General features: G+C 57.9%; 1 protein-coding gene across 1 annotated transcript; it reads left to right on the top strand.

The window, feature by feature from the left end:
- Positions 1-9,890: 9,890 nt before the first annotated feature.
- Positions 9,891-12,945, top strand: LOC105728367 (mastin-like). The gene is made up of 5 exons (XM_012468737.2): positions 9,891-10,028; positions 10,206-10,386; positions 10,537-10,811; positions 12,266-12,438; positions 12,540-12,945. The coding sequence occupies exons 1-5, from the start codon at positions 9,968-9,970 to the stop codon at positions 12,780-12,782; spliced, it is 933 nt and encodes a 310-aa protein (XP_012324160.2). The 5' UTR covers positions 9,891-9,967; the 3' UTR covers positions 12,783-12,945.
- The last annotated feature ends 1,527 nt before the right edge of the window (positions 12,946-14,472 follow it).

Below are 14,472 nucleotides of genomic sequence, written 5' to 3'. Positions count from 1 at the left end.
GGCCAGGTTGGTCTCGAACTCCTGACCTCAGGTGATCCACCTGCCTTGGCCTCCCAAAGAGCTGGGATTACAGGCATGAGCCACCACCCACAGCTAAATGCAGGCATTTATGTCCAGCATCAACCTGCAGAGGTGGGGGACCAGCTTAATGCCAGTGCCCCCCGCTGCTCCCAGGCTGGGGCAATTACAGGCCTGGGTGGGAAGGGTCTGGGAGGGGTGGCAAGGCCTGCTGCCTGGGAAAATGTTGATGACATGTTCCCAGGATGAGGCGATCTGGTCCTTGTTCTGGTGGGATGTGTGTTCCTTGCACTTCCTCCCAGCAGAATATGGTGAGTCAGGCCGCTTCTCATGGCCCGAACCCCCGTGGAATGTTTCACTTTGATCAAGGTCTGCGAAAGGGCGGGGTGTGGGGGTACTTACAAAATGGTGAGGTCAGTTTGGAACAACAGCTTGGGCCCAGGCTTCAAGATGCAGGTGGGCTGTGATTGCACTGACGGGGCAAGGTCCTGGCTCAAAAGCCAGGCGCAGTGGCTCATGCCTGTAATCTCAGCACTTTGGGAGGCTGAGGCTGGAGGATCACCTGTGGTCAGGAGCGCCAGACCAGCCTGGCCAATGTGATAAAACTTCATTTCTACCAGAAAAAAAAAAAACATTAAGAAGGCGTGTGGTGCCTGCCTGTGTTCCCAGCTACTCGGGAGGCTGAAGTAGAAGGATCGCTTGAACCCCGGAGGCAGAGGATGCAGTGAGCCGAGACCGCACCACTGCACTCCAGCCTGGGAGACAGAGCGAAACTCTGTCTCAAAAAAACAGAAAAACCCACAATCAATCAACGATTCAGTGACCTAAACTTCCACGTCTAGGAGCAAGGGCAAAGCAGCAGATTATCCGAAGCAAGTAGGAGGGAGAAAAAAATGAGGGCAGACCGTAGGCAAATAGAAAGCAATGGAGAAAATCAGAAAAGAGCAAAGTGGGCACGTTGAAAGATGAGTAAGACTGGTACCCCCTAACACGGCCGGTCACTATAAAGGAGCAACGCCACCCAACTTGTCTTGTAAAGACAGAACAGCAGCGCCCCCCACGCCTGACACGACGCCACGGGAAGGACAGCTACAGCCTGGTATATTTTAGGAACATCTCAGTGTTTAAAAAAACGTACATTGAGGCTGGGCAGGGTGGCACACGCCTGTAATCCCACGACCACACCTGGCTAATTTTTGGTATTTTTAGTAGAGATGGGGTTTTGCCATGTTGGCCAGGCTGGTCTCAAACTCCTGACCTCAGGGGATCCACCTGCCTCGGCCTCCCAAAGTGCTGGGATTACAGGCGTGAGGCACCGCGCCCAGCCGGCTGCTTTGTGTCAGAAGCATGTTGTGAGTGCGTCGTAGCAGAAACTACATCTGCTTCTTCCACAGAAGCTGTGTCACTCCAGTCTCCACCTCCACCTCCACCCAGCCTCCCCTTCCACCTATAATCCCAACACAGTGGGAGGCCGAGGCAGATGGCTTTCGTCCAGAAATCTGAGACCAGCCTAGGCAACAGTCAACAGTGAGACCCCCATCTCTGCAAAACATTAAAAAATTAGCCAGGCGCGGTGGTGCACGCCTGTAGTCTGTAAATCCTGAAAATCTGAGACAGGTCTCAGTTAATTTAGAAAGTTTATTTTGCCAAGGTGGAGGACGCACACCTGTGACACAGCCTCAGAAAGTCCTGATGGCGTGTGCCCGATGTGGTCGGGACACAGCTTGGTTTTACACATTTTAGGGAGACCAGAGTCATCAGTCAATGTGTGTAGGAAGTATGGTGGCTCTTGGCTGGGCGCAGTGGCTCACGTCTGTAATCCCAGCACTTTAGGAGGCTGAGGCAGGGAGATCACTTGCAGTCAGGAGTTCGAGACCAGCATGGCCGACATGTGAAACCCCATCTCTACTAAAAATACAGAAATTAGCCAGGCGTGGTGGCACACACCTGTAGTCCCAGCTACTCGGGAGGCTGAGGCAGGAGAATCACTTGAACCCTGGAGGTGGAGGTTGCAGTGAGCCGAGATCGCACCACTGCACTCCAGCCTGGCAAGAGAGCAAAATTCCATCTCAAAAAACAAACGAACGAACCTCCAAGCCCGTGTTAAACACACTGAGTTCCAAGTTTCTCTTCAAAAAATCAGTATGTCAGTACGTTCAGTTTCCTTGTTCTTCACTTTAAAGTTTAACTCCCTCATTCTCTTCACCCCCTTGCCCCTAGTTTCAGTAAACGACCTTCCCACCAGCTCTAATCAGGAGTTCACATCTGCACCCCCAGTCACCTGCTCTGCCCTGAGTTGCCCCTGGTCCGTCCTGACTTGTCCTGGTCACCTGCTCCATCTGAGTCACCTTTAGTTACCTGTCCCGTGTCTTTCCTGCCGAAACTGCTCACCCCACCACTCTGGCTCGGCTCGTACCCCTGCTCTCTTTAAAACAGCCAGTTGGAATTAGCTTAGACTGTGCTGCCCAAGCCTCACCAATAGGGGAATGACACAGCAGCACGGGTGACCAGTGTCAGGGATAAGAACACCTTCCCCTGCCTCGTTTAAGTGTGCTGTCGCCACTGCTCCATCTGCGAGGCTCACCCTTCCACAGGAGTAAATTGCCTTGCTGAGAAAATTTATGTTTGAGTGCTGTTTCTTTTGCGGCACCAAAAATGTATTTCTAACACCCTGAACTGCTCTGGGAGGTGGAGGTGAGATTTCCCTGGGGTGTCCTTCTCTGGCGGCATCATGATTAAAACGCTTCTCTGCTACAGCCTTCGGCATTGGCGCACAGACCTTCCAGGCACTGGACCACACACACGTGCTTACCACAGGTTACCCACGATTTCTGTCTGACCCGGCTATCAACAGGCCATTCCCAGGACCCACTTCTTGGGCCCAACAGTTTACTAGAGTGGCTCACAGAACTCAGGGAAATGCTTCATTTACTATTACAGATTTTTTTTTTTTTGGAGACAGAGTCTCTGTCACCCAGGCTGGAGTGCAGTGGCACGATCTCGGCTCACTCAACCTCTGTCTCCCTGCTTCACGTGATTCTCCTGCCTCAGTTTTCCATGTAGCTGGGATTACAGGCATGCGCCACCACGCCTGGCTAATTTTTGTATTTTTAGTAGAGACAGCGTTTCACCATGTTGGCCAGGCTGGTCTCGAACTCCCAACCTCAGATGATCTGCCTGCCTCAACCTCCCAAAGTGCTGGGACTATAGGCATAAGCCACCGTGCCTGACCTTTTTTTTTTTTTGAGATAATGTCTTGCTCTGTTATGATCCAGAGTGCAGTGGTGTGATATTAGCTCACTGCAACCTGTACCTCCCAGGTTCCAGCGATTTTCCTGCCTCAGCCTCCCAAGTAGGTGGGATTACAGGCGCTTACCACCATGCCTAGATAACTTTTTTTTTTTTTTTTTGAGATGGAGTTTTGCTGTTGTTGCCCAGGCTAGAGTGCAATGGCACTATCTTGGCTCACCGCAACCTCTGCCTCCGGGTACAAGTGATTCTCCCCCCTCAGCCTCCGAAGTAGTTGGGATTACAGGCATGCACCACCACACCCAGCTAATTTTGTATTTTTAGTAGAGACAGGGTTTCTCCATGTTGGTCAGGCTGGTCTTGAACTCCCAACCTCAGGTGATCCACCTGCCTCGGTCTCCCAAAGTGCTGGGATTATAGGCGTGAGCCACTGCACCTGGCTGCCTGGCTAATTTAAAAATTTAATTTAATTTAAAATTTTGGGATGGAGTCTGGTTCTCTGTTACCCAGGCTGGAGTGCAGTGGCATGATCTTGGCTCATTGCAACCTCTGCCTCCTGGGTTCAAGTGATTCTCCTGCCTCAGACTCCCAAGTAGCTGAGATTACAAGCATATGTCACCTTGCCCAGCTAATTTTTTTATTTTTCGTAGAAACAGGGTTTTGCCATGTTGGCCAGGCTGGTCTCTGTAAGGTCTTTCGGGCTGACTGCACCATGGACGGCACGGTAACCTCTGTCGCCTGCACGGACACTCCAGATGAGTTCCTGGAACTAGAGAGTCTGAAGTAACTGGAGAACCACAAAACGGGGCAGAGCGATGAACCCCTGTGGCACGTAACTCGCTTTGAGACCTTCTATCGCTCCTCATTCCCGCCTCAGCTGATGAGGCAACTGACTTTGTCACCGACCTCGGTCAACCTCGTGACTTCAGACCCTACGACCCCCTCGCAGCTTGCAAAAACCACCCTGAACTGTAACTTCTGTAACTTTCCGCTGCCTGCCGCAGACCTATGAAAGCAACTCCTCTCCCACCGCCCTCCGCTGACTCTCTTCACTCAGCCAGCCCGCCCCCGGGTGAATAAACAGCCATGTCGCTCACACAAAGCCTGTTTGGGGGAGTCTCTTCATTCAGAGTGCCCGTTTAGCAGTCTCGAATTCCTGACCTCAGGTGATCCACGTGCCTCAGCTTCCCAAAGTGCTGGGATTACAGGCTTGAGCCACTGTCCCCAGCGGCTTTTTGTTTTAAGAGATGGAGTCTAGCCCCGTCTCCCAGGCTGCAGTGCAGTGGTGCGATCACGGCTCACCACAGCCTCAACCTCCTGGGCTTACGCTGTCAGAGGCATGTGAACCAGAGCAACTCCATTTTGAATAGGAGCTGGGTAAAATCACACTGAAACCTACTGGCTGCATCCCCAGAGGGTGAAGGCATTCTGAGTCACAGGACGAGACAGGAGGTTGGCACAAGGTACAGCTCACAAGGACCTCCCTGATAAAACAGTTTGCAGTAAAGGAGCCGCTAAAACCCACCAAAACCAAGACGGTGACGAGAGTGACCTCGGGTGGTCCTCACCGCCACACTCCCACGACAGGTTACAGACGCCGTGGCAACGTCACTGGGAAGTGGCCCTGTACGGTCTAAAAAGGGGAGACACGAATAACCACCCCCTGTTCAGCATATCATCAAGAAGTAACCACAAAAATGGGCAACCAGCCGCCCTCAGGGCTGCTCTATTTACGGAGTTGCCATTCTTTTTTTTTTTTTTGAGATGGAGTCTTGCTCTGTCACCCAGGCTGGAGCGCGTGATCTCGGCTCACTGCAACCTCTGCCTTCCAGGCTCAAGCGATTCTCCTGCCTCAGCCTCCCAAGTAGCTGGGATTACAGGCAGCCACAACCGTCTCCGGCTAATTTTTGTATTTTTAGTAGAGATGGGGTTTCACCACGTTGGCCAGGCTGGTCTCAAACCTCTGACCTCGTGATCCGCCACCCGCCTTGGCCTCCCAGAGTGCTGGGATTCCAGGCGTGAGCCGCCGCGCCCGGGCCCATGAGTAGCTGTTCTTAACTGCTTTTACCTTCCTAATAAACTTGTGTTCACTTCACTCTATGGACTCACCCTGAATTCTCTCCTGTGAGAGATCCAAGAACCCTCTCTTGGGGTCTGGATTGGGACCCCTTTCCTGCAACAAAGCATTCTCCTGCCTCAGCTTCCCAAATAGCTAAGACCACAGGTGCGTGCCACTATGTCTGGCTAATTTTTAATTGTGTTTTTTAAGAGATGGGGTCTCCAGCCTGGCCAACATGGTGATATCCTGTCTCTAATAAAAATACAAAAAAATGAGCCAGGCATGGTGGCAGGTGCCTGTTGTCCCAGCTACTCAGGAGGCTGAGGCAGGAGAATCGCTTGAACCCAGGAGGCGGAGGCTGCAGTGAACCGAGATTACACCACTGCACTCCAGCCTGGGCCACAGAGTGAGACTCCATCTCAAGGGGGAAAAAAAAGAGATGGGGTCTCACTATGTCACCCAGGCTGGCATCAAACTCCTGATCTCAAGTGATCCTCTCACTTCAGCCTCCCGAAGTGCTGGGATTACAGGCGTGAGCCACCATGTCTGGCCTCTGTGCAGGCAGTACTCACACCTGTAATCCCAGCACTTTGGGAGGCTGAGGCAGAAGAATTGCTTGAGCTGAGGAGTTTGAGACCAGCCTGGGTGATACAGTGAAACCTTGTCTTTGCTAAAAATAAGAAAACTAGGCGTGGTGTGGTGGCTTACACCTGTAATTCCAGCACTTTGGGAGGCCGAGGCCAGCAGCTGAGGTCAGGAGTTTGAGACCAGCCTGACCAACATGGAGAAACCTTGTCTCTACTTAAAATACAGGATCAGCCAGGCATGGTGGTGCACGCCTGTAATCATAGCTACCTGGGAGGCTGAGGCAGGAGAATCGCTTGAACCAGGGAGGCGGAGGTTGCGGTGAGCCGAGATCACGCCACTGCACTCCAGCCTGGGCAACAGAGCCAGACTCCATCTCAAAAAAAAAGAAAAAAAATTAGCTGGGCATGGTGGTGCGCACCTGTAGTCCCAGCTACATGGGAGGCTAAGGAGAGGCTGGCTTGAGCCTGGGAGGTGGCATTTGAATGAGCTGAGATCATGCAACTGGTGACAGAGTAATAGCCTGGGGAAAGGAGAGGGGAGGAGGGAGAGGGGAGGGGAGGAGAGGAGAAGGAAGGCCAGGTGAGGTGGCTCAAGCCTGTGATCCCAGCATCACCTGAGGTCAGGAGTTTGAGACCAGCCTGACCAACATAAAGAAAACCTGTCTCTACTAAAAAATACCAAATTAGCCAGGTGTGGTGGTGGGTGCCTGTAATCCCAGCTCCTCAGGAAGCTGAGGCAGGAGAATTGCTTGAACCCGGGAGGTGGAGGTTGCAGTGAGCTGAGATCAGGACGCTGCACTCCAGCCTGAAAAGGGGAAAGCAGGTTGAATTGGCTGTGGTTCTGCAGGGGCATGGCATCAGCACCTGCTTGGCTTCTGGGGAGGCCTCGGGGGCTTCCCACGGGGGCGGTGGCGGTGGCGGAAGGCTGAGGGGAAGTCAGGGTGTCCACGAGGAGGGAGGAAGCAAGAGAGAGGGACCGAGAGAGACCAGGAGCCAGCCCAAGTGGGCTGAGTGGTGCTGACCCGGGTTTCCAGGGGAAGGACATCTCAGGCAGGAAACACTCACTGCTGTGGCTGTGGGTCACAGGAGCGTGTCCTGCTGGTCACTCGTGATTGCTGGGCCTGTGACAGAAGCAGCTGGTCAGGCATGGACAGGGCAGGAGAGGGCTCCCCTGCCCGCACACCAGGAGTGTCGGTGACGGTCAGGCGGTTGTTAACTGCTTTGCTAAAATAATAATTGGTTGCAGCCGGGCCCAGGGAACGGCCAGCTCCCAATAGAGAGCAAACACCTGAACCCGGTGTCGGCCGCTTCCCGGGAAGGTCTCAGGAGCCAGTGAGCGGGCGGGGGCAGGCACACTAAGAGGTGAAACCGTGGAGTTTAACTGGCCTGTGACCTTCAGGGGATGTGCGCTGGTCATGGAGAGCTCCTAAAGTGAGGACGCGCACAACTCCAGCAAAGGCACCACACACACTCCCCTCCCGAGTGCCAGCAGGCCCCTGCACGTGCACACAGCCCATGCATGGGCAGAATCACGTGAGAAGGGATGAGAGACCCCGGAACCACGCCAGCCTATGAGACCGCAAGTTAAAGGTCAAACTGTGGCCAGGCGCAGTGGCTCACACCCGTAATCCCAGCACTTTGGGAGGCTGAGGCGGGCGGATCACAGGTTCAAGAGATGGAGACCATCCTGGCCAAAATGGTGAAACCCCGTCTCTACTTAAATACACAATTAGCTGGGTGAGGTGGTGCATGTGTGTAATCCCAGCTGCTTTGGAGGCTGAGGCAGGAAAATCGCTTGAACCTGGGAGGCGGAGGTTGCAGAGAGCCGAGATCTCGTCACTGCACTCCAGCCTGGCGACAGAATGAGACTTCGTCTAAACACACACACACACACAAAACTTGTCTTTCAAGTTGCCTGCTTGGGCCCTTTCCAAGTGTAGTTGCTTTCATTTGGTTCCTGCTCTAAAGCTGCTTATTTTTATTTATTATTAGTATTTTTGAGACAGGTTCTCACTCCGTCACCCAGGCTGGAGTATAGTGGTGCAATCTCGGCTCACTGCAGCCTCCACCTCCCAGGTTCAAATGATTCTCCCACCTCAGCCTCCTGAGTAGCTGGGGTTACAGGCGCCCGCCACCACACCTGGCTAATTTTTCTATTTTCAGTAGAGACGGGGTTTCACCACGCGGGCCACGCTGGTCTTGAACTCCTGATCTCCAGCGATCCACCTGCCTCGGCCTCCCACAGTGCTGGGATTACAGGCATGAGCACCGCGCCCGGCCTCTAAAGCTTTATAATAAACGATCACTCCTGCTCTAAAACTTGCCTCAGTCTCTCCTTCTGCCTTATGCCCCTCCATCGATTGTCTTCTGGGGAGGCCAGAACTGGGGTTGCCGCAGACCCACACGGATTCGCTGCGGCCCGCAGACCTGGCGGATGCGCCCCCTGGCAGGCAGATGCCGAGCTGGACGAGGCTGCTGGCTGTGCTGGCGGGGAGGAGAGACAGCTGGGGAGAGGACTGTGGGGGCTGCACCCTCTCTCGGCTGTTGTGGGGCTGGTCTCCAACAGACCCCAAACTCCCCATCCTAGCCCAGCCCTGCCGGCCAGGGGAGGGCACCAGAGACCTGACGTGGAGTCGGGCACTGGGTTCTCTTCCAGTATCTCAGGCGGCTTCGGCCCCTCAGCATCTTCCCTGGGGGCTGCTGCCCTCGGGCGGGCTGTGATGCCACGTGGGCCGGGGCGGGGCTGGGCTGGGGTTGGGGAAGATCTGTGGTTTCTGCTGTCTCCTTCCTCTCTGTCTGAGGGACCAAGAACGGCGTGGGGTGAGGCCGAGAGTGGCCAGGTGGGGTCTGCACTGGGGTCCAGCACTGACAGTCGCCTCCAGCAGCATCCAGATGTTCTGGGACACGGGTGCTGAGGCGCTGGCGGCGGAGGGCTCCTGGGTCCTCACGACCCTCTTCCGTGGAGAGCACGAAATACTGGGGTGCTCCAGGGTCTCAGAGACAGATTAAAGGGGATTGTCGAGTCCTCATTCCTCAGAGCTGCTGACAAGTCCAGGCTGGGCCATGTTTTTTTCTTTCTTTTCTCTCTCTCTCTTTTTTTTTTTTTTTGAGACAGAGTCTCGCTCTTTCACCCTGGCTGGAGTGCAGTGGCGCAATCTCCGCTCACCACAACCTCTGCCTCCCCGGTTCAACCGATTCTCCCGCCTCAGCTTCCTGAGTGGCTGGGATTACAGGCACCCACCACCACACCTGGCTAATTTTTGTATTTTTAGTAGACACGGGGTTTCACCATTTTGCCCAGGCTGGTCTCGAACTCCTGACCTTGTGATTCACCCACCTTGGCCTCCTAATGTGCTGGGATTCCAGGCGTGAGCCACCATGCCCAGCCGGGTTATGAGTTCTTGCCTCCACCCCAGCACCTCCAGGCAGCAGAAGGTCCTAGAGAGAGGTCTGCGGACCGAGGCTGCTGGTGGTGCCCGGGCTTGTGACTCGCACACTCTCCTGGAGCTGGTTCTGGCAACCCCCGGCCATCGCGGGGCACTCTGGGTTATTTTGGGGAGGTGGACATTTTGGGCCAAAGAGGAGAACAGGCTCCAGGCGCCGAGAAGTGAATCCTTCATTCCCCAGAACGGTGGGCGTCCCAGGTGAGGGTGAGGGAGGGGAGCTGGCTGGAGAAGAGGGGTGTCCGTCGTGAAGGCGCGCCCCTCCCTCCCCAGCTGGGATGCTGCCGCTGCTTCCTTTCACTGCGTTGACCGTTTCTCAGAACCCCCCTCGGGGGTGGCCGCGGTTCACACACTGTGTTTCTGTGCCTGGGACCCGGTCCCGCCGGGTGGAGCCCAGCGCTTGGCCCTATCCGTCCTCAGCACTCTGAGGTCTGTTCCTGAGTGTGCCCAGGAGGGGCTGCCCCACCCGCCTACTTCCTCTGTCTGAGAGATAAATGGACTCTGCGGCAGGCGGGGAGGAGGGCGAGAAACCCGGGGTGTGAGGACGCGGCCCACTCAGACCCCCTCTCCATTCCCAGAACCCAGCTGGGGCTCAAGTCGCCTCCCCACAGATGCTGTGGCTACTGCTCCTGACCCTCCCCTGCCTGGGGGGCTCTGCATCCGGGAACCCAGGCGAGTCCACCCCACCCAATGCCCCCGCTGCCCAGGACCCGGTTCCTGCCCTGCCCCGAGCTCAGAGCGCCAGCCCTGGGAGGCGAGAGGACCGTCTGGTTGCCGGTCTGTCCTGGTGCCCCTGAGCTCTGGGAAGACCCTCGTCCGGTTCCTCACAGCCCTCCCTTGCCTCCCCAGAGCCCGGCGCGGGGCGTGAGCAGGTGGGCATCGTGGGGGGCTGCGACGTCTCGGCCAGGAGGTACCCCTGGCAGGTCAGCCTGAGGTTCTACAGCATGAAGGAGGGCACGTGGGAGCACATCTGCGGGGGCTCCCTCATCCACCCCGAGTGGGTGCTGACCGCTGCCCACTGCCTTGGGCCGTGAGTGGGGCCTGCCGTCCCCTCGGCGGGTGGGAGTGGGGGTGGGGACGGACAGGTGTCTGGTGTGCCGGGGGCCCCTCCCAGGATGCAGGGGGAGCCCGGCCCTGAGCGTCTGGCCTCACTCTGAGAGGCGCCTGCTCCTCTCCCCAGGGAGGAGCTGGAGGCCTGTGCGTTTAGGGTGCAGGTCGGGCAGCTGAGGCTCTATGAGGATGACCAGCAGACGAAGGTGGCCGAGATCCTCCGCCACCCCCAGTACAACGAGAGCCTGTCTGCCCCGGGTGGCGCGGACATCGCCCTGCTGAAGCTGGAGGCCCCCGTGCCACTGTCTGAGCTCATCCACCCCGTCTCGCTCCCGCCTGCCTCCCTGGACGTCCCCTCGGGGAAGACCTGCTGGGTGACCGGCTGGGGTGACATTGGACATGGAGGTCAGGAGCAGGGTCACCTGGGCGGGGATGTGGGAGATGGCATGGAGTGTCGGTGCAGGCCTGGGCTCCAGACGACCTCCATTCGGCTTCCTGCCGCTGCCGAGACAGGTGACCGCAGGCGAGGTCGCTCGGAGCAGCAGGAATTGATTCTCTCTCGGTTCTGGAGGTGAAACGTCCAAACTCCAGGTATGGGCAGGGCTGGCTTCCTTCAGAGGCCCCGAGGGAGAGCCCGGTCCAAGCCTTCCCAGCTTCTGGGGTCTCCGGCCGTCCCCGACTCCCTGGGCTTGTGGTCCTGTCCTCCAGGCTCCCTCCCTCCCTCCTCCAAGGACACTGGGCGGCGTATTGAAGGTGTGTCTGACCTAACAGGACCCCATCTTAACTCGAGTCCATCTGCAAAGGCCCTACTTCCAAACAAGGTCACAGTGACAAGTTCTGGAGGTGTGACTTGGGGGTGCTCCTGGCCACCTCCCGACGGTGACTTTGTGAGTCCGCTCCATCCTCAGCGGCTCGCCGGCAGCTGTTCCTCTGCAGCAGAGAAACCCCGAGTGAAGGGAGGGTGGGAGCTCGTCCTGGGCCCCGCAGTGCCCCGGCGCCCGGGGCTGACGCCCTCATTCCCACTGTAGCGCGGTCCAGCGGGAGGCCTGGTCCCACGGTTTTCCCTAACAGTTTCTTTCTTAAAATTTTTTATTTACAAAATTCCTTTTGCGGCAGGGTCTCGCTCTGTCATCCAGGCTGGAGTACAATGGGGCGATCATACTCACTACAGCCTCCAGCTCCCAGGCTCAAGCCATCCTCCCACCTCAGCCTCCTGAGTAGCTGGAACCACAAGCATGAGCCACCACACCTGGCTAATTTTTTTTCTTTTTGTAGGGACGGGATTTTGCTGTGTTGCCCAGGCTGGTCTCGAACTCCTGGGCTCAAGCGATCCTCCCGCCTCAGCCCTCAGACTACTGGTGTGTGCCACCACGCCTGGCTAATTTTATTTTATTTTAATTTTGGAGATGGAGTCTCTTTCTGTCGCCCAGGCTGGAGTGCAGTCGTGCGACCTCAACTCATTGCAACCTCCACCTCCCGGGTTCAAGCGATTCTCCTGCCTCAGCCTCTGGAGGAATCTGCCACCACACCCAGCTAATTTTTGTATTTTTAGTAGAGATGGGGTTTCACCATGTTGCCCAGGCTGGTCTTCAATTCCTGGGCTTAAGTGATCCTCCCACCTCAGCCTCCCAAAGTGCTGAGGTTACAGGCATGAGCCTCCCGTGCCCTCCCCCTAGCAGTTTGTAAGACTGAGTCCTGCTGTGTTATGGTCTGGTGCCCAGGACTGTGGCCTCGGGGCTGACCTCGGGGCCAGGGAGGGCCCAGCTCTGAGTGAACTGTATGCCTTACCTCTGGATAAGACCGGAAGCCGGAGCCTGTCCCTGCCAGACCCCTGAGCCTCCCCGCGCCTCTCCCTGCAGAACCGCTGCCCTGGCCCCTCAGGCTGCGGGAGGCGAAGGTGAAGGTCAGGAGCAACGTCATCTGCAACCACATCTACTGCCGCCGTTTTCCTTCCAACACCACGGAGCGGTCTGAGCAGGTCATCAAGGGCGGCATGCTGTGTGCCGGGGATGGGAACCATGGCCCCTGCCCGGTGAGACCCCGGACGCACCTGTCTGTCCCCTCCCGGGGACGCCACCCCTGTGGCCGTGGGGCACGTGGGGAGCCCTTGCTGAGCGCCATCTCTCCCCACAGGGCGATGCCGGGGGCCCCCTCGTGTGCAGGTGGAATTGCACCTGGGTCCAGGTGGGGGTGGTGAGCTGGGGCACCTCCTGCGGTCACGGTGACTTCCCCGGGGTGTACGCCCGGGTGATGAGCTACATGTCCTGGATCCGCCAGCACGTCCCTCCCTTCCCCAGGGCTGCAGGGGGTCCACGTGATGGAGGAGACCCCGCCTCCCGTGTGGACACCCTCCGCCCCTCCCCAGTTCCAGCCTGACTGTCCTGGCACCCAGCGGTCCTCCGCCTGGCACCCGCGTTTCCACTGCCCTTTCCTGCCCCGCATCCACGTCCTGTCCTTCTCGAGGGAGAGCACTGGGCGGCTCTGCAGGCTGGTGTCTCCAGGAAGGCGGGTGTGTGAGGGAGCTGAGGCCCCTGCTCTCCCACTGCCGCCTGCCCGACCTGTGACTCTGATTAAACTGTGTGTAAAGCAGCCTCCATGTGGCCGAGTGCGTTTGTCCACAGCGGCGGAGCGGCTTCCCTTGGGGTCTCTAAGCTCGAGTCCTTCCTCAGCGCAGCAGGGAGCTGGGTGTGGGTGACGGCTGTTCCAGGGCGCTGTGGGTGCTCAGCCTGGCTGGCACTTCCCTGCTGCCTCCCCGACCCCACTGGCAATAGTTGACCCTGGGCCGGGCCTTGGGTGTGGAGTTGGATAAGAGGGTGGTTTCCACAGGAGGTAGGAGCCGTGTCCGAAGACTGAGTGGGTGCCAGGGCGCTGGCAGTGGAGACGTCTGTAGGGTGCACTGGAACAGCCTGGGATGGGGGTCCCGGGTGTCCCTGGACCAGCTGAGGGGCTTTACCAGTGGCAGCTGCTTGGCCTGGATGGTGACGCCGAGGCTGGCTCCCCCGGGGGTAGGGAAATGACGGGGTCACAGGGATGTGCCCAGCAGGATGATGACCAGGCTCCAGCGTCAAGCATCTCCATTCTCGCCTGCAGTGGCGCTTGGCCTGCAGGAGGGTCAGGGCCGTGGGGGGTGGTGCGGGACTCGGTTCAGCCCCCACTCCCCTGGAACTTGGCTCAGGGCTCCCGCCCCTACCATCTGCGATACAGGGTGTGGCGTTCGCTCTGGGAGCCCTTCCGAGCTCCGGTCCTGGGATTCAGAGGCCACCGTGGAGCTCTCTCTGCCCCTTGGGGGAGGGCCCATACCCCCACCTCTGCCTGACACAGCCTATCAGGGAGTGGGGGTCCCAGGCCTGTCAGGGCGGGTCAGCGTGGGTCGGGGCGTCCACCTGTGGCCCAGAGCCTCACCCGAGTGCCACCTTGTCCATGTTCCCATTCACTCTCAGCCTCAGGCTGAAAATACCCAACCGTGGGGTCTGGCAGGCGCTGACTTCTCCTGGGAAGCGGAGATTATTCCAAGGGGACCCCAGCTCCCGCCGTGCTTTCCTGGGCTGGCACCCAGCTGTGCCACATCTGTGGATGCCCACAGCACTGACCGAAGGCCCTTCTGGTGCCTCTTGCTGGAAAGCCAGGGTCCGGGGGCGGCCCTGGTAATGGGAAGTGGTGAGCCAGCCTGCTGGGGTGTGGGGGAGAGGACTGGGGGGCTGCACCCTCTCTCTGCTGTTCTGGGGCTGGTCTCTTAACAGACCCTAAACTCCCCATCCTCACCCAGCCCTGCCGGCCAGCAGAGGGCGCCGGAGACCTGACCAGTGGAGGGAGACGGGCGCCTGCTGTGTCCAGAGTCGGGCACTGGGTTCCCTCCGGTATCTCAGGCGGCATCGGCCCCTCAGCGTCTTCCCTGGGGGCTCCTCGGGTGGGCGGTGATGCAACGTGGGCCGGGGTGGGGCTGGGGCTGAGGTTGGGTAATGCCCGCGGTTCCCGCCATCTCCATCTCTGTCGCCAGCTCTGCATCCAGCAGGGCCGAGAAGGGCGTGGGGTCTCCCCCCGGGGCGCTCAGCACAGGTCTGGGAGT

This window comes from Aotus nancymaae, unplaced genomic scaffold (genome assembly GCF_030222135.1).
Source record: "Aotus nancymaae isolate 86718 unplaced genomic scaffold, 86718_ANA_hifiasm-v0.15.2.pri h1tg000049l, whole genome shotgun sequence".
NCBI lineage: Eukaryota > Metazoa > Chordata > Mammalia > Primates > Aotidae > Aotus > Aotus nancymaae.
Note: the sequence above shows the minus strand (reverse complement) of the source record. Positions and strands in the feature narration are given on the sequence as shown.

What these genes read in the sequence shown, in the direction of transcription:
- LOC105728367 (XM_012468737.2), top strand. Translation starts at nt 9,968, where the DNA reads ATGCTGTGGCTACTGCTCCTGACCCTCCCCTGCCTGGGGGGCTCTGCA. An exon ending in GGGTGACATTGGACATGGAG is followed by an intron (nt 10,812 to 12,265) that starts GTCAGGAGCAGG and finishes CTCTCCCTGCAG; the next exon opens with AACCGCTGCCCTGGCCCCTC. An exon ending in GGAACCATGGCCCCTGCCCG is followed by an intron (nt 12,439 to 12,539) that starts GTGAGACCCCGG and finishes CTCTCCCCACAG; the next exon opens with GGCGATGCCGGGGGCCCCCT.